The sequence below is a fragment of the Oncorhynchus keta genome, chromosome 25, assembly GCF_023373465.1.
Source record: "Oncorhynchus keta strain PuntledgeMale-10-30-2019 chromosome 25, Oket_V2, whole genome shotgun sequence".
Classification (NCBI taxonomy): Eukaryota; Metazoa; Chordata; class Actinopteri; order Salmoniformes; family Salmonidae; genus Oncorhynchus; species Oncorhynchus keta.
The window spans coordinates 24,939,239-24,966,730 of NC_068445.1; the positions used below are offsets into that span (position 1 = coordinate 24,939,239).

General features: G+C 42.5%; 1 protein-coding gene across 4 annotated transcripts; it reads right to left on the reverse strand.

The window, feature by feature from the left end:
* Positions 1-2,996: 2,996 nt before the first annotated feature.
* On the reverse strand, positions 2,997-27,492 carry LOC118358447 (poly [ADP-ribose] polymerase tankyrase-1). Of its 4 annotated transcripts, none has more exons than XM_052479005.1 (28): positions 26,991-27,492; positions 25,775-25,999; positions 25,271-25,366; positions 24,943-24,979; positions 24,734-24,809; positions 21,098-21,118; positions 19,476-19,570; positions 19,263-19,329; positions 18,934-19,120; positions 15,794-15,915; positions 15,377-15,468; positions 15,174-15,252; positions 14,796-14,967; positions 14,430-14,509; positions 14,140-14,285; positions 13,695-13,860; positions 13,223-13,442; positions 12,755-12,864; positions 12,174-12,362; positions 9,876-10,116; positions 9,293-9,375; positions 9,009-9,129; positions 7,567-7,664; positions 6,676-6,750; positions 5,616-5,723; positions 5,212-5,405; positions 4,904-5,060; positions 2,997-4,708 (listed from the first exon to the last, which is right to left on the reverse strand). In XM_052479005.1, the coding sequence occupies exons 1-28, from the start codon at positions 27,436-27,438 to the stop codon at positions 4,622-4,624; spliced, it is 3,792 nt and encodes a 1,263-aa protein (XP_052334965.1). In that variant the 5' UTR covers positions 27,439-27,492; the 3' UTR covers positions 2,997-4,621. The 4 variants fall into 4 exon arrangements, with proteins under 4 accessions (XP_052334965.1, XP_035592174.1, XP_052334966.1 ...); XM_035736281.2 differs by having other exon boundaries at positions 5,212-5,398; positions 5,618-5,723; positions 26,991-27,491; XM_052479006.1 differs by lacking the exon at positions 21,098-21,118.

Consider the following 27,492-nt stretch of genomic DNA (forward strand, 5'->3'; position numbering starts at 1 on the left):
GCTTTTTCAGTTCTGGCCACACATTTTCTATAGGATTGAGGTCAGGGCTTTGTGATGGCCACTCCAATACCTTGACTTGTTCTCTCACGTCACCCTGCTCCTCCGCTCTCTCCACTGGCTTCCAGTTGAAGCTCGCATCCGCTACAAGACCATGGTGCTTGCCTACGGAGCTGTGAGGGGAACGGCACCTCAGTACCTCCAGGCTCTGATCAGGCCCTACACCCAAACAAGGGCACTGCGTTCATCCACCTCTGGCCTGCTCGCCTCCCTACCACTGAGGAAGTACAGTTCCCGCTCAGCCCAGTCAAAACTGTTCGCTGCTCTGGCCCCCCAATGGTGGAACAAACTCCCCCACGACGCCAGGACAGCGGAGTCAATCACCACCTTCCGGAGACACCTGAAATCCCACCTCTTTAAGGAATACCTAGGATAGGATAAAGTAATCCTTCTCACCCCCCCCCCCCTTAAAAGATTTAGATGCACTATTGTAAAGTGGCTGTTCCACTGGATGTCATAAGGTGAATGCACCAATTTGTAAGTCGCTCTGGATAAGAGCGTCTGCTAAATGACTTAAATGTAATGTAAATGTTGTTGTTGTTGTCCTTAAGCCAATTTGCCAGAACTTTGGAAGTATGCTTGGGGTCATTGTCCATTTGGAAGACCCATTTATGACCAAGCTTTAACTTCCTGACTGATGTCTTGAGATGTTGCTTCAATATATCAACATAATTGTCATACCTCATGATGCCATCTATTTTGTGAGGTGCACCAGTCCCTCCTGCAGCAAAGCACCCCCACAACATGATGCTGCCACCCCCGTGCTTCACGGTTGGGATGGTGTTCTTCGGCTTGCAAGCCTCCCCCTTTCTCCTCCAAACAGAATGATGGTCATTATGGCCAAACAGTCCTATTTTTGTTTCATCAGACCAGAGGACATTTCTCCAAAAAGTACAATCTTTGTCCCCATGTGCAGTTGCAAGCCGTTGGGTTTGGAGCAGTGGCTTCTTCCTTGCGGAGTGGCCTTTCAGGTTATGTCGATATAGGACTCGTTTTACTGTGGATATAGACACTTTTGTACCTGTTTCCTCCAGCATCTTCACAAGGTCCTTTGCTGTTGTTCTGAGATTGATTTGTACTTTTTGCACCAAAGTACGTTCATCTCTAGGAGACAGAACGCGTCGCCTTCCTGACCGGTATGACGGCTGCATGGTCCCATGGTGTTTATACTTGCGTACTATTGTTTGTACAGATGAACGTGGTACCTTCAGGCATTACGTAAATTGCTCCCAAGGATGAACCAGACTTGTGGTCTACATTTTTTTCTGAGGTCTTGGCTGATTTCTTTTTATTTTCCCATGATGTCAAGCAAAGAGGCATTTAGCTTGAAGGCAGGCCTTGAAATACATCCACAGGTACACCTCCAATTGACTCAAATGATGTCAATTCGCCTATCAGAAGCTTCTAAAGCCATGACATTGTTTTCTGGATATTTTCCAAGCTGTTTAAAGGCACAGTCAACTTAGTGTATGTAAACTTCTGACCCACTGGAATTGTGATACAGTGAATTATAAGTGAAATAATCTGTCTGTAAACAATTGTTGTAAAAATTACTTGTGTCATGCACAACCGACTTGCCAAAACTATAGTTTGTTAACAAGAAATTTGTGGAGTGGTTGAAAAACAAGTTTTAATGACTCCAACCTAAGTGTATGTAAACTTCTGACTTCATCTGTAGGTGTGTGCTATTTTGATTGGCTCAAAGGCCATACATTGTTTTGAAAATGTTTGAAGTGTATTGGTATATCAGAAATATAACTCCTCAGGAGTCTGCGAGAGAAACCTAAATACACATTCAAAGGTTTAAAAAAAAAAGCTTTGATGAGGACCATTTATCAGTTTTTAATTACTTTTGATTTTATTAATGATTTATGCATGGCATGCTTGATTTTGCTTTGTGATTGGAAATGCATTTAAATGCACAAGTTAGGTTAGCAAAACTAGTCATATCTGTGAATGAACAATCATTGTCTGACAGGTGAACGTCCGATATTAATACCTTCATTTTGCTGCTTGGTTCTTTATACCTTTGTTTGGCAGTTCCAGTTAGTGAAAATATACATGATAGCCAGATTGAATGTCTTTATTATATTAATCTGTATCCAAGTTTGAGCTATGAGGTAAACTGTGTTTTATTGCACTAGCCAGGCCAAATATTGGTTGTTTGAAGGATTTTACTTTAAGAACCGTTTTTGAAAAATATTGCTTTTCATGGCATTATATTTGGTTTTACATTCTCATTCATGACCCCAACCCCTAACTATTGATGTTCCAGGATCTAAGTATTATATGGACACAGATGGGTCAGCAGTGAGGAACCATTGGAACCAACTCTCATACCCTAAGCCTACGTACACCATGGATAACATCTATAACCGGTTTCCCAACAACTTGAATCCCTATTCCCTGAATCAATAGTATGTAAACAGATTCTCTGTATCTCCGACTATTGGAGTACAGCCTATCATAATCCCAGAGAGACCAGCCAGTACTCTAACCATAGTCTCTACTCCAGCACCAGCCACAGTGACCGAGTGCCAGATACAAGTTGACCTCCACTCGACTGAAACAGAACGCTCATTGCAGAAAACTAAAGTCCAGTAGCTATTATTTAGTAATGGTTCTAGTTAAAACATTGACTTGTTTCTTGTTATGTATGACTTTATTCTATATATGGAGCTGTAATAACTAATAATCAGGGGTTGAACTGATCAAGCGGTTGGGATTTATATATTTCTTTCACCTCATACACCTTTCAAATTCAGTGCTTTTAAAAGCATTATCAGTAATTACTTTTCTCTACTACTAAATCATGTTTAACTTTTTCATACATCATTAACATGTAACATGTTTGGCTATACTAATTCCATATTACTATCTTACCAGCTGTAGAAAATAATCAGAGCCAACATGAAAACAAAATGTCCAACAAACTGCTCTTACATGGACAACATTTATTCAAAAAGTAAAGAGAATCAAGGCCAGAAAGGAATTTAGACTTAATTTACAATAAACTCCAAATGACATTGTTAAACAGTTATACACATCCATTTACACAACCTGTACATACATTTTTTCTTTACCATAACATTTGCAATTAATGTCAAATAACTTAAATAGTATCTATTTAAAAGTGCAAATCTTTACTCATGAATTTAAAGAAGTCCATGAATAAGACCATGGCAATCCGGGTTGTGGAGTTCACATTTCTTGTACAACAAATAATATGTCAGAGTAGATAACTGTTCTCTTCCAAATCATGCGTGTTCTCCTCATAGAATTAGGATGAGGAATTCTAATTCTACGGTTCTCTTGCATTATCTGGAATATACCTCAGGCATGTAGTAAGGCAATTCAAGAAGAGTTAAGAAAAACAATCCTATTAATAATATTGAGTAATCCATGTGGTACTAGTGTAATCTGCATCATTATAAATCACAAATCTCAAACTATTCTACGGCTATACATTATGTATGTATGCATGCATGTAAGGATGGTGGGCAGGGGGCAGTATTACAGGGGTTACAGACTGGTTGAGAACAACAGGGTTGAAAATAGGTGATTCTCCAAGTCACAAGGCATGATTAGGTAAGAATGGTAGCCAACTATTCTGACACTGCAGGGCAGATGAGAGAGTGAATCTCTACAACCCCCTCTCCAAGGGTAGCTAATGGGGAACCCACACCCGATATTGGCCATACATGCGCCTGTCTATACATGCAGCCAATGCAAAGGAAACTGAAAGACTATCACCACAAGCAGGAGATAATATACGACAGTTAATTTCATATTATAAACTGGGTGATTCGGAGCCCTGAATGCTGATTGGCTGAACGCGTGGTATATCAGACCATATACCACAGGTATGACAAATTTGTACTGCTCTAATTAGGTTGGTAACCAGTTTATAATAGCAATAAGGCAAACCACCTTGGGGGTTTGTGGTATAAGGCAAATATACCACAGCCAAAGGCTGTATTCAGTCACTCTGCTTTGCATCATGCTTAAGAGCAACCCTTAGCCTAGGTATTTTGGCCATATGCCAAACCCCCTCGTGCCTTACTGCTTAATTATAAACTGGGTAGTTTGAGCCCTGAATCCTGATTAGTTGAAAGTCATGGCATATCAGACCGTATACCACAGTTAAGATTAAAACATAATTTTTACTGTTCTAATTAGGTTGGTAACCAGTTTATAATAGCAATAAGGCGCACCTCTGGGTTTGTGGTATATGGCCAATATACCATGGCTAAGGGCTGTATTCAGGCACTCTGCGTTGCGTTGTGCTGTGCTTAAGAACAGGCCTTAACTGTGGTATATTGGACATAAACCACACCTCCTCGGGCCTTATTGCATAAATATATTACAGTACATTTCATAATATATTACAGTATATTACAATATATTTAATGTCATCTGTCCAGTTTACTGTTACTGGACAAGAAGCATGGAACTCAGTCTGAAAAAGGTTTAGGCATTACAATAATGTTGTGGGTCAGGAGAATATGTGTGTGTGTGTGTGTGTGTGTGAGTGAGAGAGAGAGATTGGTCTGGTGGCGCAGGACTAGGACTTCTGATCCTCTCCTGCAGCAGACGTGTCTGTGCTCTCTGGCTTAAGGATCTGATAGGTGATGAGATATTCTGGGTAGGCCTGCCAACAAACATGAGACAGTGAAGAGCAATAAGAGCAAATAATAAGTACTGGATTTCAAAGCAAATATTCCATTGTGGATGCTTTAGTCCAGGTCTAGGCTCAAATCTGTGTCTGGGAAACCAGCCCCTAATTTGTAAAACTTCTGCCTGGACTTGCCTAGTAGTATTCAATAGTATTCAATTTAAGTCTCACCTGCTCCCCTCTGTAGATTACGTACTCTGCGTAGGCCAGGCCGTTGACGCTGGGCCGACCAATCACAGAGTGGTGTCCAGGGGGGGCGTGGGCCATCTTCATGGCACTGAACTGGAGGAAGGACTTCCCCAGGGTCACACGGCAGAATAACATCTGCCTGGAAGTCACGGAGAACAGGGGTCAAATAATGGTTCAGTAATTAGGTTTCACAATTATCATAGCTCTGATGAAAGCTGTCTAATCATGAGTAATAGCAGTAAACCCTCAATTCACCTAAATATGTGTTCTTTCCATCAATCATGTCTCACCTGTGGCACAGGTAACAGGAGCGGTCTTTGTGAGTGGGGCATCCGGTGCCACCCCCGATGCCATACACATACTGGTTACTCTTAGAGGAGTTCTCAGCAAAGTAGATCCCTGCTCCAAACATCCCTCCGATGTATGCATGCCGCTCGTCAAAGCCTTTGTGGATGATGGCATTTATGAACGGAGAACCTGGAGAACCAAAAGACATGAAACAAGAACAATGTGAAATACGATTGAAATTGATATTTGTAAAAAATAAATAAAAAGTATAACAATAATGACACAGGGTAAACATTTCTCTAGTGATAATCAGTTAAGACATTTTTGTTGTTGAAATAAGGAGCGTGGTTAAAAAAACTTTTTTTTAAAGAACAGGTTGTAATATGATTATGGAATATGTCTTGTTACCATGGAAGAGCATGCGCTCATTGTGGTGGTTATGGTTCTCATCGGAGATCTCCTTCTGGCGGTGTGTGTATCGCTCTCGCAGCTTCTTATTGACCACCTTCTGGATCTGCATGCACACACAGACAGGAATCAATTATAGCCGCAATACCAATAACTTCTAATCTTCCTTCCTTTTCAAAAGATGGGATCAACATTCCTGAAACCATTGTGCAGGGGTAGGCAACTAGATTCAGCCCGATGCTGATTTTTGTCGGAGTGGATGATCGGGGCCAGAACATAATAAGAATAAATTTGTACGCTGCAAAATGACCACAACTAAGCCCAAAAAGAGACAATTTGAAAATGACTTAAATGTAAATGTAAAATAACAGTAATTACATTAAAAACACGAACACATCTCTTATTTTAACATAAATAAAAAAATGTATCCACTTGCAGGCAAGTTTTGGGCCGTCTGCTGCCGACCCCTGCCATAGTGCATTCTTAACAACCTATAACTGATCGAGGATGGTATCAAATTGAAGATATGGGTGTATTTCTAAAGCCAGCAGCATACCACCCTGCATACCACTGCTGGTTTGCTTCTGAAGCTAAACAGGGTTGGTCCTGGTCAGTCACTGGATGGGAGACCAGATGCTGCTGGAAGTGGTGTTGGAGGGCTAGTAGGAGGCACTCTTTCCCCTGGTCTAAAAAATGATGTGTAGGGTGCAGTCTTTCGGATGGGACGTTAAACGGGTGTCCTGACTCTCTGAGGTCATTAAAAGATCCCATGGCACTTATTGTAAGAGTAGGGGTGTTAACCCCGGTGTCCTGGCTAAATTCCCAATCTGGCCCTCAAACCATCACGGTCACCTAAGAATCCCCAGTTTACAATTGGCTCATTCTTCCCCCTCCTCTCCCCTGTAACTATTCCCCAGGTCGTTGTTGTAAATGAGAACGTGTTCTCAGTCAACTTACCTGGTAAAATAACAGATATTTTTTATATATCTCAAAGAGATCCATCCTATGAGCAAATGTAGAGTAGAGCGTGTAGTACTGTAATATAATGTAAAGTAGACCTTGATGATGTTGTATCTGCTGAACACCCCTCCTGCGTTGCCTCCATCCCTGTGTTCTCGGATGGTACTTTGCATCTGGAGCAGAGAGAAGAAAAACAAACATGAAATGTCTTAAAACAGTTGTTTTTTTTAATCACAGAATTATTCGATTTCTCCAAACATGGTACTGTTTCACCCCTGAGCGACAGTTGGTACAGAACCGTCACTCAGCTTCATTAAGATGCTGTGGATCAGTGTTGTCAAAGGCTCCATTTTTATTAGCATTCAGACCAGAGTGTGATGAGGTCAACTCACAGAATCACATAGAATATATACGTACGTATACATTATACACAAGTGTACATAATATTAGGAACACCTTCCTAATATTGAGTGGCACCCCCTTTTGCCCTCAGAACAGCCTCAATTTGTTGGAGCATGGACTCTACAAGGTCTCAAAAGCATTCCACAGAGATGCTGGCCGATGTTGACTCACATGCTTCCCACTGTTGTGTCAAGTTCGCTGAATGTCCTTTGTGGGTGGTGGACCATTCTTGATACACAGAGGAAACTGTTGAGCGTGAAAAACCCTGCAGTGTTGCAGTTCTTGACACACTCAAACCAGTGTGCCTGGCACCTACCACCATATGCCGTTCAAATCTTTTGTCTTACCCATTCACCCTCTGAATGGCACACAAACACAATCCATGTCTTAATTGTCTCAGGGCTTGAAAATCCTTATTTAACCTGTCGCCTACCCTTCATCTACACTGATTGAAGTGGATTTAACAAGTGACATCAATAATAAATCATAGCTTTCACCTGGATTCACCTGGTCAGTCTCATGGAAAGAGCAGGTGTTCCTAATGTTTTGTACACTCAGTGTATCTCTCTCTGTATGGGTGTACCCACCTCCTCCTCCACTGATTGTCCCTCCTTGTCATCAGGGGCAAGGTCAATGAGGACCGTGCCCTGGTTGGCACAGTGGAATGTTAGGTATGGGTTGGCACCTGGAGAACAAACAAATAACCTGGAAATAAACTTGGTTACATATTGGGTTGGCTTCCCACCTATACTTTCAGGGTGAGTTTCCCACACGTATATTTGGCCTAGCACTGGACTAAAAATAACTTTCAATAGAGAATCTCCATTCCAGGAATTGGAGGAATAGTCTAAGTATTTGAGGCAGCAATAAATGGGAAAAGCCACATCAGCTCCTCAGAGATTTCTCGGGAATGTTCTGACCGATGTTCCCTCGCGCAGTAGCTCCGAGACTGCCGCACAAAAAAAATATCAGCCCACGGAGAGAAGCACAAGATTGAACTTCACTCAATTTTCTAGATTTTTCTCTGTTAACACGATCAATGTTTCCCTTTACTGTGGCAATTATGATCAAATCAACACAATATTAGCCACTTTAAATGCAACATACCGCAACAAAACAAACTATGAGAGACTTTGTATGCAAAACTATGCAAGAAATGTTGTTGTAGGCAGAACGCATCGGAGTAGGATTCTATTGCATTAATGCACAAGACTCAGCCCGATGCAGCGTAACCAATCAGAGCTGCAGTAGACCTATATGCAAATAGACCATTGCCATATATGGATCTGGACCATTTACAGCACGAGCGGTCGTGAGAAGATGTGCTTGCTTTGAGATCAAAGCAGGACCTGCATGTAGTCACGTGTGAACATTTTGTTAATATATTTTGCTAGTTAGTGAGGGGAGTGATTTCTTCCTACAAGAGCACAAAACTTTGAAAAGCAAGTCAGGTAAAAAGCTTTTTTTTTATGTTAAGGGACAGTGTTGTATTTTGAGACATGCTTGAATAAGTTAAGTAGCCAATAGGCAGAGGGTAGCTAGCATAATTTGTCTGATTCGCTGTAATAAAGGGTATGGGAATAATAATGCATTTTATTTTGCAAAGTGGTTTCTTGCATCAAACAACCTTTTCAGTCACCTCCTTGTCTGAAGGACAAGTGGATAAACAGGTTAATGTCAAGCACTGCATGTTTTTTTCCAAAAGTCTCATGGAATGTAGGCCTACATTGAACACCACATATTGACTGTTGGCTGAATGATAGAACAGCTATTTCCATGTTAAAATGTTATGGGGTGTATTTTCTCCATTGTTTGTCTCCACTCTGGTAGGCTTACATTATGATCGAATAGCCACAGTAGCCTACTTGGCCATTGTTAAAACTATAACTTAAAGCAGGTACAGCCTCAGTGTTCACAGTAAATGTGCGCTGGAAGTTGCACAGAACTTTCACAACGTTCAAGTTTGCGCTCAGCAGACCTGAAATTTTTCTTTTGAGGGAATATCTTTTGAGGGAATATTGGTCCAGACCTTGTTGTCCTCCCAGCAGCCTCTCCACTCCCTTGATGAGTTTGTGTCGGTGGCCGTAGGCATTGATCCCAATCTCCTTCAGCTCCTCATGACCCATGTCAGCCAGCACATCCAGAGAGATCTGGGAGAGAACAGGACATTCAGTACAGAGCAGGGATCCTAAACTGTGTCATGATAACAGCTACTTCAAGAGTGGGAAAAATACACATGAAATGTCAGATTCATTAGATGCCATATTAAATAAGTTACGATATAGCATAAAACTCAATCATTAAAACACTCGCCTGTTCTCTCTCAAAGATGTCCCTCAGATGCTCCAGACCCAAGCTCTTCAAGAACTGACTGATGTTCATGTCCAACATTGCCACTGGAATACAAAGAGCAGATTCAGTATGTGAAATGAATAGGCCACATTGAGTCATCTGTATTGACTTACATGCTGACCACATACATGTTATTCAATAATTTTATCCAAACTGCTCACACACACGCGCCAAAATAGAACTTAGTTCTATTTGAGACGCTTGATGCGCTGCAAGTCCCGCCTCTCCCATTTCCTCATTGGTTTTTAGGAGCATATATCCACATGGGTGATTGAAAGATGAACTGAGATTCACACTCCAGTCCAGTTGGTGGTGGTAATGCACCATAAATTGGTTGCCAACCAATATAAAAGTCAGAAGACTGAAGGAGGAGAGACTAGAAAACAAAAACTAGGCGCACACCAGTGCCTGGTCTAGTCAGCATGTTCGACTTCCACCATTGAGTCAAAGCTGTTGAATCTACAAGAATATCAAAACAGGTAGAATATCAGCTTCATGCTAAAACCCCGGCCCCAGTTTCGTTCCTGGCTCTCTCTCTACTCACATTCTCCCTCCTTCCTATCGGAGCCCGTGGCCCCGTCGGCCACCCCGGAGGTCCCTGCGGCCCCCAGCTCGTTGAGGGGCCCGGCCAGGTTGTCGATGCTGCTTGCTGCAGACAGGCAGGAGGGCGTGGAGGCCGGGGAGATGACAGAGCCGGCGCTGACCACTGTGGCCTGGGGCTTGAAGCAGCTGGGCAGGGCGTCTGGGGGCATGGCATCCATCAACAGGGCCCGGATGTCATCAGCCTGAGAGGAGGGCATAATTAGATGGCAAAGCCATATGCGAGAGCTGGTTGTTCTAAAAGTTTGAATTTCAGGCTGTGGACCAAATCCCTAGTTTCTGCTAAGTATGTCAAAATATATAAAATTGGAAAAGTGGTAAGAATATATTATGGTATAGTGCATAAAGATGGCGTCCCCCATGTACTCACATAACAAATGGCTCATTTGCCATGTTCACCGAAATGTATTGTTACTATTTTTTTGTATGGACATTAGCACAGTATACAGTGAATTCAGATAGTATTCAGACTCCTTGACTTTTTCCACATTGTTACGTTACAGCCTTAATCTACATTTTTTAAATCCTCAATCTACACATAGTACCCCATAACGACAAAGCAAAACAGTTTTTTAGAAACGTTTGCAAATGTATAAAAATAAAATGAAAAAGTATTCAGACCCTTTACTCAGTACTTTGTTGAAGCACCTTTGGCAGCAATTATAGCCTCAAGTCTTAGGTATGACGCTAGCAGCTTGGCACACTTGTATTTGGGGAGTTTCTCCCATTCTTCTCAAGCTCGGTCAGGTCGGATGGGGAGTGTCGCTGCACAGCTATTTTCAGGTGGTCTCTCAAGAGATGTTCGATCGGGTTCAAGTCCGGGCTCTGGCTGGGCCACTCAAGGACAATCAGAGACTTGTCCCGAAGCCACTCCTGCATTGCCTTGGTTGTGTGCTTAGGATCGTTGTCCTGTTGGAAGGTGAACCTTAGCCCCAGTCTGAGGTCCTGAGCGCTTTGGAACAGGTTTTCATCAAGGATCGCTGTACTTTTCTCCGTTCATCTTTCCTTCGATCCAGACTAGTCTTTCAGTCCCTGCCGCTGAAAAACACCCCCACAGTATGATGCTGCCACCACCATGCTTCACCGTAGAGATGGTGCCAGGTTTCCTCCAGGATGATGCTTTGCATGCAGGCCAAAGAGTTCCATCTTGGTTTCATTAGACCAGAGAATCTTGTTTCTCATGGTCTGAGTGCCTTTCATTGCCTTTTGTCAAACTCCAAGCGGGCTGTCATGTGCTTTTTGCTGAGGAGTGGCTTCCATCTGGCCACTCTACCATAAAGGAATGATTGGTGCTGCAGAGATGGTTGTCCTTTTGGAAGGTTCACCCATCTTCACAGAGTCACTCTGGAGCTCTGTCAGAGTGACCATCAGGTTCTTGATCACCTCCCTGACCAAGCCCCTTTTCCCCTTTGCCCGGGCAGCCAGCTCTAGGAAGAGTCTTAGTGCTTCCAAACTTCTTCCATTTAAGAATGATGGAGGGCACTGTGTTCTTGGGGACCTTTAATGCTGCAGAAATGTTTTGGTACCCTTCCCTAGATCTGAAGTCTCGACACAGTCATGTCTCGGAGCTCTACGGACAATTCCTTTGACCTCATGGCCTGGTTTATGCTCTGACATGCATTGTCAACTGTGGGACCTTATATAGACAGGTGTGTGCCTTTCCAAATCATGTCCAATCAATTGAATTTACCACAGGTGGACTCCAATCAAGTTGTAGAAACATCAAGGATGATCAATGGAAACAGGATGCACCCAAGCTCAATTTCGAGTCTCATAGCAAAGGGTCTGAATACTTATGTATAAGTTATGTTTTTTATTTTTTAATACATTCTACAAACCTGTTTTTAATTTTTCAGTATGGGGTATTGTGTGCAGATTGATGAGGGGAAAAAATGATTGGATACATTTTAGAATAAGGCTGTTAACGTAATTTGTTTTTTGAAAGTCACAGGGTCTGAATACTTTCCGAATGCACTGTACATGATCCCAATTCTAGCTCCAAGACGGCGGCAATTAGAAAAAAGAGAAAAATGAGATGGTTCAATCTGCCTATAAAATCAGAACTACGTCGCACGCCGTAGTTAAACTGTGGATAGTGTTCAAACGATGGAGTCATATATGAATTCCTATCTTTATGCACCTTCGCCATTTGAGCAAATGTCTGCCAGTAACAGCAAAAAAACAACACTTCATTTTGTGGCATTGCTAGCTGCTCTAACAGTAAGAGATCAAGGCATGTTACCGTGGCCAGGTCCAGTGCCGTCTGTCCCTCCTGATTCTTCATGGTGGGGTCTGCTCCGTGGGCCAGCAGGAGCGCACACAGCTGGGTCCGGCCCTTTTGAGCCGCCTCATGGAGGGGGGTGAAGGCCCACTTGTCTGTAGCATTCACACACGTGTTGAACTTTATCAGGAGGGCAGCAATGTCCACGTGCTGTAGGAGAGGAGAGACAGGAGAGGAGCAGAGGATAGGAGTAGCAGATGAGACTAAATTAATAACACGATATGACCAGAAACGGATGACATCCACACAGTTACAAAACCTTATTGAAAATCCGCACAGCAAATATAAGGAACAAAACACCCACACTGTGATGAAAGTGACCTTGTGGAAATCTTGTGAAAGCAGTGTGGGTGTTTTGTTCCTTATATTTGCTGTGCGGATTTTCTATAAGGTTTTGTAACCCAAACAATATCTTCTAAGTCATCATCCAAGCTGTTACATAGCGTAGGTATTTATGTATTGTCTATGTTATAAAACCTTAGGTCAAACCATACAGCATGTACAATGTCTTCCACAGCCTGGCGTAATATGTGCCGACTCACCCCGTAGGAGGCAGCGTTGTGCAGGGGGATGAGGCCTCCTTTGTCCTGTGCGTTGACATCAGCCCCGTGCTCCAGGAGATACTCCGCCACCTCCAGGTTGTTGTAGCCAGCTAGAGGTGGGACACAAGACGGATGACAACATGAAACATGGCAGTCTACCTTACAAAAAAGCATTAATGAATGAATGTAATGTGTAATAGTATAGCTACAAATGATCAAAGTGTCCAGGGTTTGATGAGTTGCCTGTCATCCTTTTATGTAAGGGGATCCACTTCTGTTTGGGTAGTAAAAGTTTGTGTCTGGGTTCCACATTTCCCATTCAATAAATTGATTCCACTGCTTGCTATTCAAGGTTTAGGCTGGGTAACTGTAAAGCACTTTGTGACAACTGTTGATGTAAAAAGTGCTTTATAAAAATATGAAAATGGATTGATTGATTCCATGAATTGATTCTGGTAGGTACAATACCAGCAAGGTGCAGGGGAGTGGAGTTGCGTCCCTGTGTGTCTCTACAATTGATGTTCTCTGGGCTGCAGAGTTTCTGGACACGAGCCAGACAGCCCTTTTTAGCAGCATCCAGCAGGGCAGCGTCTCCTCTTAGCAGGTCCTGGATGTCTGTGTCTCCATCCTTCACCATGTCCAGAGGCATGTTGCCATCACGGTTCTTCTTGGTGGGGTCTGCTCCATGCTGGAGAAACACACACAAATGCATCATCTTGAATGTACATTTAAAAAAAGATGTTCTGTTAAATACTTTGTTCTGGCGCTGAAAATCTCTTTTAGTTATACATATACACAGAGAGACATTTTGGTGCTTTGAGCAAAGTCTATAAAAAGCTATCACAATAAATACTTACGTTTGCCTCAGTATATATAGCCTTATGCCTTTGCGACCTGATCATTTCTGAAGAGTTGATATGAAAGGCACAGCTAGACTAACCTTGAGCAGCAGTTTGCAGATCTCGTATTTGCCCTTGGCAGCAGCCTCATGGAGAGGGGTGAATTTCCAGAGGTCAGCTACGTTCACCGATGCCCCGTGTCTGACCAGCAGCTCAGCCACCTCATAGTGACCATAGGAGCAGGCGTTGTGGAGGGGCACCAGACCACTGCAGGACAGACAGAAGACTAGTTAAACCAGTAAAAGCACAGAGATCCTATAAATTATGTAATTCTATGACTAAAGTTTTCAAGTATTGTATGTATTGAATGCTAAATGTAATCCAATGATAAAGAGGTAGTCAATGCAGAATGAAAGCAAATGTAAAGATATTTATTCATACAAAGTGAAAGCCTTTTTGCTGACTATCTGAAGTGAAAGCAAAAGTCTCAGCAGAGACCTAAGGAAGACAGAGGTAGTAGGGTGGACTAGTAAAGACAACACGGACCCTTTGTCTTTAGCGTGTACGTCAGCTCCATGATGTAGCAGGTCCTCCACCACGGCCACACGGTTGTAGCCTGCAGCAAAGTGCAGAGGGGTGGAGTGACGACCCTCCAGATCCCGACAGTTCACGTTCTGAGGAGTGCACAGTTGCTACAACACACAGACGTGACAACATAGACGGAATATCAAAGGTGACAGAGGAAGACATCTTGGATTCATGATGGTAGGTCGATGGTTGATGCATGTAACGTGATTAAATTCATGACCCCGAGACGATGTAGCTGATCAGCTTACCTGCACAGTGTCCAAATCTCCAGCCTTAGCGGCTTCCAGAAACCGGTAGTCCACGTCAGAGTTACGAGTTGGAACATTTTCTGTATGAAATGAACCAACATCATGAAATAAAACATACTGGGAAATTTGACGAAGCACTATGCAATATTTATGGGCAAGATAATTGATCATTTCTTTCTTATACATCCTGCAAACTTACCATCACTGCATAGGCTAGATTTAAAGGCCATATGTATGTAATGCATCTTTCATCGAAGTTCATAAAACATCTTAGATGCACACAGGTACCATTGTCAACCCAAATGTAGAGAATAGAATATAAAAAGATAATCTTTGTATTTAACCCAAGACGCTCTACTACTGTACCATTGAGGATCTGCTGCACGGCCTCGTTGCCCATCTGTGAGGCAGTGAAGCCCTGCAGGGAGACGATGGCAGGGTCAGCCCCGTAGCTCAGCAGTAGTCTGCATGTCTGGATGTGGCCCGCCAGGGCTGCCCTGTGGAGGGCCGTCTGACCCAGGGTGTCCACCGCATTCACCTGGAGGGATGGAGGGGGTAGGGAGAAGGACAGAGGGAATAGTCAGTGACAAACAGCAACAGATTCAAAACTAATTGTGATACACTTAACTTCACCAAAAAATATTTTATGAACTATCAGATATGGAGGCTGTGAGCCAGTGAGAAATGACAAGATAAATTAAATGAAGTGGTATTTGTGAGACTGAAGAAGCCTGCAGGGTGTACCTTGGCTCCATGTTTCTGCAGCACCTCTAGGATGTCGTTGTGTGCTCTCTCAGACGCAACATGCAGTGCTGTCATGAAGCTAGAGACAGAAGAGGAGACAGAGGTATCACTTTACTTGCGCTGGAATCAGCCTCAGAGGATTCTCATTCTGCAGGGGGGCCCTCCGATACAATGTTATTGGAAACACGGACATGGTGTCTTACTCTTTGTTCTTCTCGTTGATGTTGGCACCTTTACGGAGCAGCAGCTCTGTCACCTGCTTCCGTTTGGGGTGAGGGGAGGCAACGGCACAGTGCTGAAACAGAAGGACAACACCTTCAATGAAATCACTGTATGGAGAGTGTGTGAATGCCTTCAGGTTTTGTGCTTATCCTAGGTCATGCATGTCACAAAGGGAGCAAGGTTCTGTATGTTACACAAATGTATTCTGACATAGGATTACATTCAAAATAGCACCCTATTCCCTATATAGTACACTACTTTTGATCACGGCCCATAACTTTTAATATAGGAAATAGGTTGCCATTTGTGACATCCATAGCTGTTGATTATGACGTAACATTATAGACGTCAGCACTGTGACATTGAGCATCAGCCAGAAGGAACAGGGATGATCTCACCAGGGCTGTCTCATTTGTCTGTGGGTGTTTGAAGCTGATGATCTCCAGAGCCAGAGTCTTCTTCACCTTCGCCATGTCTGCCTCCCGAGCTGCCTGGAGCAGTGAATGACCTTTAAACTCATCTGGATGGCAGAAAGGAGATTGAATGAAAAAGGTTAAATTGAAATGTGAGAAAAGCCATGGGCCCACACAGACATTCTCAGCTGTATATAGTCTTTATGAATTGTGAGAGTAGTCTGTGCACAAGTGTTTATTTCATTATCAGGTATAAAAAGTGTGCACATGTATACAGTGCATTTGGAAGGTATTTTGCCACAATCTACACACATTAACCCATAATGACAAAGGAAATAATCTGGATTTGATCAAAAATAAAGAACTGAGGGCATCCCGAGTGGCGCAGTGGTCTAAGGCACTGGATCACAGTTGCTAGCTGTGCCACTAGAGATCCTGGTTCGAGTCCAGGCTCTGTCGCAGCTGCCGCGATCAGGGGACACCATCGGGCGGCGCACATTGACCCAGCATCGTCAGGGTTAGGGGAGGGTTTGGCCGGCAAGGATGTCCTCGTCCCATCGCGCTCTAGGTTCTCCTTGTGGCAGGCTGGGCGCATGCTTGGCACACCTGTATTTGAGAATTTTCTCCCTCTGTGCAGGTTGGACGGGGATCATTGATACCCCACGAGGTGAGATCTTGCATGGAACCCCAGACAGAGGGTGATTGACCATCATCTTAAACTTCTTCCATTTTCTAATAATTGCGCCAACAGTTGTTGCCTTCTCACCAAGCTGCTTGCCTATTGTCCTGTAGCCCATCCCAGCCTTGTGCAGGCCTACAATTGTATCCCTGATGTCCTTACACAGCTCTCTGGTCTTGGCCATTGTGGAGAGGTTAGAGTCTGTTTGATTGAGTGTCTTTTATACAGGTAACGAGTTCAAACAGGTGCAGTTAATACAGGTAATGAGTGGAGAACAGGAGGGCTTTTCAAAGAGAAACTAACAGGTCTGTGAGAGCCGGAATTCTTACTGGTTGGTCGGTGATCAAATACTTATGTCATGCAATAAAATGCAAAATAATTACTTAAAAATCATACAACGTGATTTTCTGGATTTTTGTTTTAGATTCCGTCTCTCAGAGATGAAGTGTACCTATGATAAAAATGACAGACTACATGATTTGTAAGTAGAAAAACCTGCAAAATCAGCAGTGTATCAAATACTTGTTCTCCCCACTGTAGGTGTCTGGTTAGACTGTAAACTCTCCTTCCAGACTCACATTAAGCATCTCCAATCCAAAATTAAATCTCGATTCGGCTTCCTATTTCGCAACATAGCATCCTTCCCTCATGCTGCCAAACATACCCTCGAAAAACTGACCATCCTACCGATCCTTGACTTTGGCGATGTCATTTACAAAATAGCCTCCAACACTCTACTCAACAAATTGGATGCAGTCTATCACAGTGCCATCCGTTTTGTCACCATAGCCCCATATACTACCCACCACTGCGACCTGTACGCTCTCGTTGGCTGGCCCTCGCTTCATACTCGTTGCAAAACCCACTGGCTCCAGGTCATCTACAAGTCTCTGCTAGGTAAAGCCCCGCCTTATCTCAGCTCACTGGTCACCATAGCAACACCCACCCGTAGCACGCGTTCCAGCAGGTATACCTCACTGGTCACCCCCAAAGCCAATTCTTCTTTTGGCCGCCTCTCCTTCCAGTTCTCTGCTGCCAATGACTGGAACAAACTGCAAAAATCACTGAAGCTGGAGACTCATATCTCCCTCACCAGCTGTCAGAGCAGCTGACAGATCACTGCACCTGTACATAGCCCATCTGTAAATAGCCCATCCAACTACCTCATCCCCATACTGTATTTATTTATGTATTTATCTTGCTCTTTTGCACCTCCATCTTCTGCACATCTACCATTCCAGTGTTTAACTACTATAATGTAATTACTTCACCACCATGGTCTATTTATTTCTTACCTCCCTTATCCTACCTCATTTGAACACACTGTATATATACTTTTTCTACTGTATGTTTGTTTATTCCATGTGTAACTCCGTTACTGTGTGTGTGTCGAACTTCTTTGCTTTATCTGGGTCAGGTCGCTGTTGTAAATGAGAACTTGTTCTCAATTAGCCTACCTGGTTAAATAAAGGTGAAATAAATATTGGTGTGCTGTACCTTTTATTCTCCACGCATAGTGTTGTGTGTTCCTTACAAACAACTCAACTGTAGTTTAATCTGTCCACAGAATATTTTGGCAGTAGTGCTGTGGAACATCCAGGTGCACATTTGCAAACTTCAAATGTACAGCAATTTTTTGGACAGTAGTGGCTTCTTCTGTGCTGTCCTCCCATGAACACCATTCTTGTTTAGTGTTTTACGTATTGTAGACTCGTCAACAGAGATGTCAGCATGTTAGAGATTTCTGTAAGTCTTTAGCTTACACTCCAATTTTCTTATTAACCCCATTGGGCTTTCTGTGCTGTGATCTTGCAGTCATCTTTGCAAGACGGCCACTCCTAGGGAGAGTAGCAACAGTGCTGAACTTCCTCCATTTATAGACCATTTGTCTTACCGTGTACTGATGAATATCAAAGCTTTTAGAGATAATTTTATAACCATTTCCAGCTTTATGCAAGTCAACAATACTTAATCTTATTTCTTCTGAGATCTCTTTTGTTCGAGGCATGGTTGACATCAGGCAATGCTTTTAATGAATAGCAAACCCAAATTTTGTGAGTTTTTTTTTTATTGGGCAAGGCAGCCCTAACCTACATCTCCTCCAATATCGTCTCATTGATTGGACTCCAGGTTAGCTGACCACTGACTCCAATTATCCAAAAGCTAAGTCATTAGCCTAGGGGTTCACATACTTCCCTCCAACCTACACTGTGAATGTTTAAATTATGTATTCAATATAGACAAGAAAAATAAACGAATAACACACAAATTTGTGTAAGCACACTATGTTTGTCTATTGCTGTGACTTAGATGAAGATCAGATCAAATCTAAGGTAATTCCAAAGGGAATTCCAGGTAATTCCAAAGGGCTCACATACATGCATACCGTGGCAAGAAAAAGTGTGTATGCACGTATGTGTTCTCTCCAGTCTCCCACTGAACTCACAGGTTAGTCTCTCTTTGAGTTCGGGGGTGGGGGCCATGTCCACGGCGCTCTTGCTGTGGCAGTTGAGAAGGGTGGGGTCGGCACCATGACTCAGCAGCAGCGAACACACCTCCACACGGTTCTTAGATGCAGCCTCATGGAGAGGAGTAAACTGCCACAGGTCCATGGCATTCACACACGCTCCATGCTGTAGACAGACAGGAGAGTTTATTAATTGTTCTCCATCAATAAAACCAACATTCTACAATTGTCTAATTAAAAGGGGCATCAATGGCGGGTCCACAGAAATCCATTTTGTAAAAAGAACTAGAATCTTTTAGAGCCCTTACCTTGAGCAGAAGCTCTGTGACCTCAAAGTGTCCATAGGAGCAGGCGTTGTGGAGAGGGACCAGGCCACTGCCAGAGAGATAGTCATTCAAATGAACAGTTCTTGTATTCTATGAATCTGTGGTTGAGACGCTTCTCAGCTGAGAATGGTCTCAGACGAAGAAACAGTGGAGGAAAACAGGCCTTCAATGGAACTGTATTGAGTTTGGTCTTACCCTTTGTCCTTGGCATGGACGTCTGCCCCGTGCTGCAACAGTAGCTGGACGATACGGACTCGGTTGTAGCCAGCCGCCAAGTGCAGTGGGGTGGACTGGAAGAGAGGACATGTCATTAGACACACAGAGCTCAGAGTCAATGCACATCAGGACACACTGCCTTCAGGGAGCCAGAGAGTGAATGGCTGATTATGCTAGGAAGCAAATTGCATGGGCGAGCAGTCTGAGTTCTCATTGCAGTTGAATGGTGGAAGGATGCAAGCTCAGAATGGTTTGAGTATTACACCCCCAAAAACAAAATCAACCTGTTCTCAACCGCCCCGTCTATGAAAGTCTGACAGAAGTCTCAGATGATCAATCTTAAAATATATTTCTTAGGCCGCACACTAACGCTTGCTTACCTCAAACAAGTTATGAAAAATGGAAATCTGACTTGTCCCTCAACTACACCCCTTCCTTCCTAAACATAATATACAGGAGGCTAAAAAGATGGCTACGGTTTGAATCTACTGTTTATTCATAAAAATATGTTGTGTAGATCTGTTTGGCCATTCCAAATCACATGGTGCCTATGTGAGCCAAGCATAATAATGTTAGTGTACACAAAGCTGTGGAAAAGTTTGCCACCCAGGAGTTTAGCAACAGTTTACCTCACGGACAGAAAGGAAGAAACAGTAGCAGTCATGCACTGGTAGGTATCAAGACAAAATAAGACCACTGAACAACTCAGACAGGACAGACTAACAATATCATTCACGTTTGATGAAGGCAATCACACGGAAAGAAATCGAATAATACAAAAAGCATGAGCAGCAACGACGGCACAGCACTTAAAGATGAGGAATTAGAGTTTTTCTTCAACCAAGGAATATGACCCATTCAAGACGAGACAAGCGGACAGTGTCAAATCACAAACATACAATATAGTACAAGAATCAATTGACAAAATGCAGGTGCAGGCATCCAGACATGCACATGTGACCAAAACAGAAAAGTCACAGTCCTACAATAAATATATTGATTGAAGAGCAAGAAGTGATTGAAACTTAGCAGAGTGTGTAAAGTAGTTAGGAGTGCAGAAAGGGGAGGGTGGCACTCTGGAAAAGCAGGCAATGTGGTATATTCGAGCTCCTTTCCAAAACCAACGAGCGAAGCGGGCCGTGGCCTCAGAACCACTTACTCACCTCCACCACACACACACACACACACACCAGACCTGGGTTCAAAAAGTAGGTTGGCCCACCTGTTTTCTTTTAAATCCTTTCAGCATGTGATTGAGCCTTGCTGGAGTGCTTGATGGGCATGGTTTTGGTAGTCCACTTTGGGGACTATTCCATCTGTACCATCGCAGCAGGAAAGCTCAAATCAAGCACAGCTAATGTATTCGAAAGACAACAAATACGATTTAAACCTAGGTCTGGCACACATACACCCACCCACACACATATTCACAGGACAGGAGCATTGGGGTGGGAAATATGAACGTGACCAGTAGACCCATTTCCATGATGCACAATTACAAGTGAGAGCCAGCGTATTGGTCAAATAAAACATGGATTAAAGAAAAAAAAATACAAATCACAACAGTGCAACAATCAGGTGGCAGTTATCGAGAAACTTACCAGCATTTTTTGGGATGTTGACTGATCGACAATGTTGCCAGAGTCACAAAAAACAAAACAAATTACAATTTTAGTATTTTTATTTCACAGCAAAAAATAATACTTTTAGCCTATCACCCTTTAAAGTGAAGTGAGAAACACACCGGAATTAACCATTCATAGAAATTCAGTGACACCAGGTACAATGAGTACACAGCTTTAGGGAAAGGTGACTACTCTCATTGTTGCGCCGTAGTATTCTTAATAAGGAAGACAGGCTCCCTGGTTATCCCCTCGGGAAAAGCCAAAGTGCTTATCCTACACCCACACAAGTCCTCAGACTGGCACAGGCACACGGAGGCGCAGGGAGTGAGTGCTTTGTTGTCACCACAGTGTGCCCAAGAGTCTTCTTAACAAAACGGCCCATTCATACAAACCCAAACAAAACAGATGGAGGAGACGCAGTTATGATAACATTTAGTTGTTGTTGAGGATTTCCTAAATGTCAGTTAGGAACAAGGTAATGTGCTTGGAAAACCTAAATGTCAAAGAATAATGAGTAGGATTTTAAATTATACACTTTAGGGACCAGGTTAGCCAGAGTGAATTATGATGACAGAAAAATACTGCTCATCCTAGCCAATAGACTCTAGATTATGTATTATTCAAAATTATGAAAAGGAGAAAGATATGGTTTCTTGCCAACTCAGAGATGAATTCTAGCTTTTTGGCAATGACTTCTCTACTCATGAGAATGCATTGGGGGTGAAAAACTGAATAATTAAAACTAGTGCCAAACAAGACGAGGGGTAAATACAATTACAAATGAGCAAAAACTATCCCACAATTACCAATGCAAAGTAGAGCCTTGACTTTAAATACACTTTCCTCAGACTGAAGTTAATTGTCAAGTCATGACACCCTGAGTAGAGAGAGGAGTGCTCTGGTGAAACAATATCATCTGATCCAAACACTAAACTAATCAACAGCTAATAACAATGCAAAGATGAAAATAATCCTAAACAACCATCCTATTACCACAAAGCACTCATGACAGTAAGCCAATGACCATGTTCACATGTACAGTATTCTGGATAGTAGCTCATATCCTGCTAAAGGTCTTTCGGGATAAGCCGTGTACTTTCACCTTCAATATCCCACTCACGAGTATCCCTGTATCTATGAATGAACAAAATATTCATAATTTAAATTCATAGGGGTTAAATGGAATACTAACTGAAATATGGACATGGACTGTAGGACTATAACCTCACATGCAGCGTGATATCCTATTAACTCCTGCAGAATTATGTTTTATTGTTTTTAACAACAAATGTTTCTTTTGTCTCAAACAGGAAAATATTATTTCTTTCAGCATCTCGAGAAAATGCGAATGAGTGTGTCATCTTCGACACTTATGCAAGCAGACAGTATTTCAACAACATACAATTTGCACCCAAGACTAATTGAAGTCTTATCGGAAACGTGTTTCATAGTCCTCAGCTATACATTTCCTTAAAATCGGTCAAACTGATGACATTAGGACATTTTGCACATGACCAATCTTTAGTGTTCTGAAGTTATAGCGTTTTCTCCTCAGCTCCTAAACGAAACAGACAACTTAACCAATGTTAACCAGGTTACTAATGTATTAATTCTATTGATGTAAGACATTCTGGTGAGCACTACTTTACTTAGTCTTCTGGTGCAATACGTTGACAGAGAAGAAGCTGCATGTATCTAACTGTAGTTGACAAACAAATGGCCTACCAAATGTCAGAAACTATAATAATGGCCTACCAAATGTTTGTAATTATAAGCAGAAACTTATAGGCTATATAGCCAGTAGGCTATATGGTCCAGTACAGAGTATCAGCTAAATCAATTCTGGAATTATGGTTGATTGAATTCCGCAGGTAGCCTACATTTTGAAGTGATTTGTTTGACAATGAGAAGAAAACATCGCCCAACATCCATGAAATGTGAAACTAAGCCTGCGCAGACTGAAAAACAACAGTAAATGGGATAAGATGTTTACATGCCACAGTATCCCACCTAAGATCAGCAAATCCCAGGCAACTTATCCAGGTTTCGCATAGCCAGGATACAAGCCTTTTCAGGTTATTGTAAACAGGATATGATATTTATATGCGTCAACTCAAACAATACATGAGTATCCCGAATAATGAGATATTAGTGTGCATGTAAATGTGGTCTGTGAAAGTTCTAGAGATTCAATGCATTAAGCTAAAATTGAATTTACATAACATAACACGCTACAATCCATGTCTCCAACTCCGGTCCTCGAGTACCCCCAACAGCACATTTTTGAAAACCTGATTCAATTTGTCAAGGGCTTGATGATTGGTTGACAAGTAGTATCAGGTGTGCATGTCCTGGGCCACAAATATTATTATTATTATTTTTTTAATTTTACTGTTGAGTTCTAGGAGCAGAATTGGGAATCACTGCACAACATCATGGTTTAACAACCCTGTCCTCACCCCACCCCCCAGATGTTTCACATTTTTGTTTTAACCCTAAACTGACACACCTGATTAAATTTGTTAACTAATCATCAAGCCTTTGACTAATTATTTATTTATTTTATTTTAACCTTTATTTTACTAGGCAAGTCAGTTAAGAACAAATTCGTATTTTCAATGACGGCCTAGGAACAGTGGGTTAACTGCCTGTTCAGGGGCAGAACGACAGATTTGTTCCTTGTCAGCTCGGGGATTCGAACTTGCAACCTTTCAGTAGTCCAACGCTCTAACCATTAGGCTACCCTGCCGCCCCAGACTGTGTGAGCCAGTTTAGGGTTAAAACAAAACAACCCCGTGGAGAGGGTTGGGAAACTCTGCACTACATGATAAAATATTAATGATGTGATAAACATGACCAACTATTCAAAAACAAAGATCTGAGAGCTTCAAGCTAGTATATTCAAATAACAGCTTTGATAGGAAAATTTGATCGATATTGGCAACAACTTGGTTATAGCAAATGTTTGATGTGCAGAAGACCGAGGATCAGTGTTACTAGAATTAAGGGGTAACTGAGGGACCCAAATAAAAGTGAAAATATTTCCTACGAAGATCTATCTGCAAAATTGATTTGGAGCAATAGCTAAACACTGAAGGAGTAGAAAGAAAAATACTAATTATCCATATTCTACTAAACAGTTTTTTTTTTTTACAAAAACATTGTACCAAAATGAAAACAGGGAATGGTTAAATAGGGTAACATACATTTATATACAATGAAAAGGATTACATTTCAACTACAATCACAGAAAATATTTGGTCAAAAATTGGAAAACCCATGTTGATATCACTGTTAAATCAGTACAGTATATAGAGAATATGGCCTGAGCAGAAGTTGGTTAAAGTCAAAGCGTCCCCTGCCTAAATCCAATCCAATGACAAATCCTCTTTATGGTGTTCTACATATAATAATCCTCCTAGGATGAGATGGTGTTTTTAAACCCTACACAAGTGACTGTTTTGGAATGTAGGCTGAAAACAGTCTCTCTCCAGACTTTTCTTGCCATTGGTCACACCAATCTTTAGAACAAATCAAGCATATGCTACAATATTATACAACATTAATATAACATGTGGGCATGTAATGTTGTGGAGGCGATATCCTTCTTACCTTGCGGCCATCACTGGCATGGCAGTTGACATTTAGTGGGGTCAATAGTGCCATCAGCTTCTCTTCATTGCCACTCCTGTAGCACACAGTTCATAAGAGAACAGAAGAAAGAGAAAATATTTTGTATTAGAAAATTATTAAAGATGTGGTAGGTAGCCTAATACTACAAACAGATCACTCCAATGAAACAAGTCGATAAAGATACTCACCTTGCCGCTTCCAAGAGTTCATCTTTCTTATACTCACCTGAATACAAAATATCAGGTTAGAACAGCACAGAGTTCCAAGTCAAGACAAGCCATGATTCAGATAAAAGGTTACAGTCCTGGGCCCAGTTTCCCAAAAGCATCTTATGGCTAAGTTAATCATTAGAATGATAGGATCCTATGGTTCCAATATTCATTTTGCCTTAAGATGCTTTTGGGAAAGCGGGCCCAGGTCGTTGCAGTCACGTAAAATACAATATACAACATAGGAACGTACCCAATGTAATGGGGGAGAGAACTGGCTGAAAGGGAGTAGTTGTATGAAACTCACCGGTGAGCACAGCCTTGGCAGAGGGGTCTGCCAGATCCAGAGCAGACTTGCCATCCGTATTACGGATGTTGGGATCAGCGCCATGCTGGAGAAGCACTGTGTGAAGGAGACATAGGAAACAGTGTCATTTTAATTCAATTATAGTCTTATACCTTGCACAGTTTACAGTAGTTTAACATACCTATAGTAAATCACCTTAGTAAAGTCAATTCTACATCTGCATTGCTTGCTTTTTGGGGTTTTAGGCTGGGTTCTGTATAAGCACTTTGTGACATCTGCTGATGTAAATTGGATTGATTGAATATTGTCAACATAACATTTCCTGGACAAATGACCAGGGTTTAAGAGTGTTGAAAGACAAAACTGTATATTTGGGTGCAGTAACAAGGCACTGGGAGCAGCAATATTCCATAGGCAGGTATTTGAAGTACAGCTATTCTTAAGTTTAGGATGTGCATGTCACCCTCCATCTTCAGACAATTTATTTTTTACATCCACCCTTACCGATGCACACGTCAATTTTGCCCTTGATGGCTGCCTCATGCAGAGGTGTGTAGTTCCAGTTGTCCCGTGCATTGGGGTCTGCACCTTGGCACAACAGTAGACTGACCACCTCAGCGTGGCCAAAGGAACAGGCATTGTGCAGGGGGATGAGGCCACCATCGTCTCTGGCGTGCACATTTGCTCCAGTCTGTAAGAGGTGGTCAACCACATCCTTCCGGCCAAAACCTGACACAATGACAGACAAAACATGATCAGTGCATACATGGTGACAGTAATCCAGGCTGTATCACATACGGCCGTGATTGGGAGACCCATAGGGCGGCGCACAATTGGCCCAGCATTGTCCAGGTTTGGCAGTCATTGTAAACAAGAATTTGTCCTTAAACTGGCTTGCCTAGTTAAATAAAGGTTAAATTACCCCAAAAAATGTAATGTCAGTTCTATGAAGATTTTTTTTTATAATAACAGAGCATAATATTAACAACCAAACTACTTTTTAGCAGTTCCTCTTGAACATGGTTCCCCAAACTCAATCCTGCGATCAAGGCACGTTTTGGTTTTTGACCTAACACCACATTACTGATTCAAATAATCAAAGCTTGAAGAGTTGGTTATTTGAGTCCGCTGTGTAATACTATTGCAAAAACGACGAGTGCACCCTGCATTGGCCCCAGGACAGAGTTTGGGAAACCCTGCTCTAGAATGCCAAAAAAGGTATGCATATTTTGGTTACAGCCCTGGAACAGAACGGATTCAACAAATCACCAACTATTGATTTAGTGAACCAGAGGTATGTTAGTGCTGGGTTGGAACCAAAAAGTACACTCTGGGGTTCACCGCGGATTAGCTTGAGAAACACCCAAAAATGCACGTTTGTTTACGTTTAGCTAGTAACAACGAAGGCTGAGAGACTGAGGCCTTCTGTCCCTATCGGTCTGTGTGCCAAACTGTCTTTAGTATTAGCTAGTTAGCCAACTAAGTTAGCTGTTTTCGATGGGCCTTGATATTGGAAAAGTAGTTAGCTAACTAACAGAAGCAAATTAAATTAGCATTCGTAATTAGTTACAGTATAGTAGCTAACTAATAACTAGTTATCCATTCTCGTCGTGGCACACCAGCATTTTGATATTTTTCACAAGCACGATGCGACGTTTGAAAACACTCCAACCTGCCAACTCGCGCTGACAACACAAAAACAAGCGCTATCTTAACTAACCAGCAGCGAAATGCAGAGGGGTAGATTTTCGTCCGGCCATGTCCTTCGCATTCACATTCACCGAGTCAACAAGTCTCTTCACCCGGGACACATCTCCATTCCGACAGGCCTCAAATAGCTCCCTGAAAGCTCCACCGATCCCACTACCGTCGCCAGGGGTCGTGCCTCCTGAACTCGGGCTCGAGACACTACTACTCCCCCCGCCGGAGGTTGTTGTGGTCGGACTTGTGCTGTTCCCACTGCTGAGGGCCGAGGTTTGAAGATCCGGGGAGGCCGAAGGATTCTCCATGCCCGTGCTGCATCCACGCTCACCATCCGGAGGCACTAACGTCGCTGTCACAAGATCAAGCGAGGGAGATCCCGGCGGACTTACCGAAAGAGAACCGTTTCGTGGCGGAGATAGCAGGTTGCACTGTTGTTGCTGCGATGAGCGACGAGACACCGCCATTTTCGCAGCAGCTCTCAAGTCAGACTAGAGAGAAAGACGCGAAAGCGAGAATGA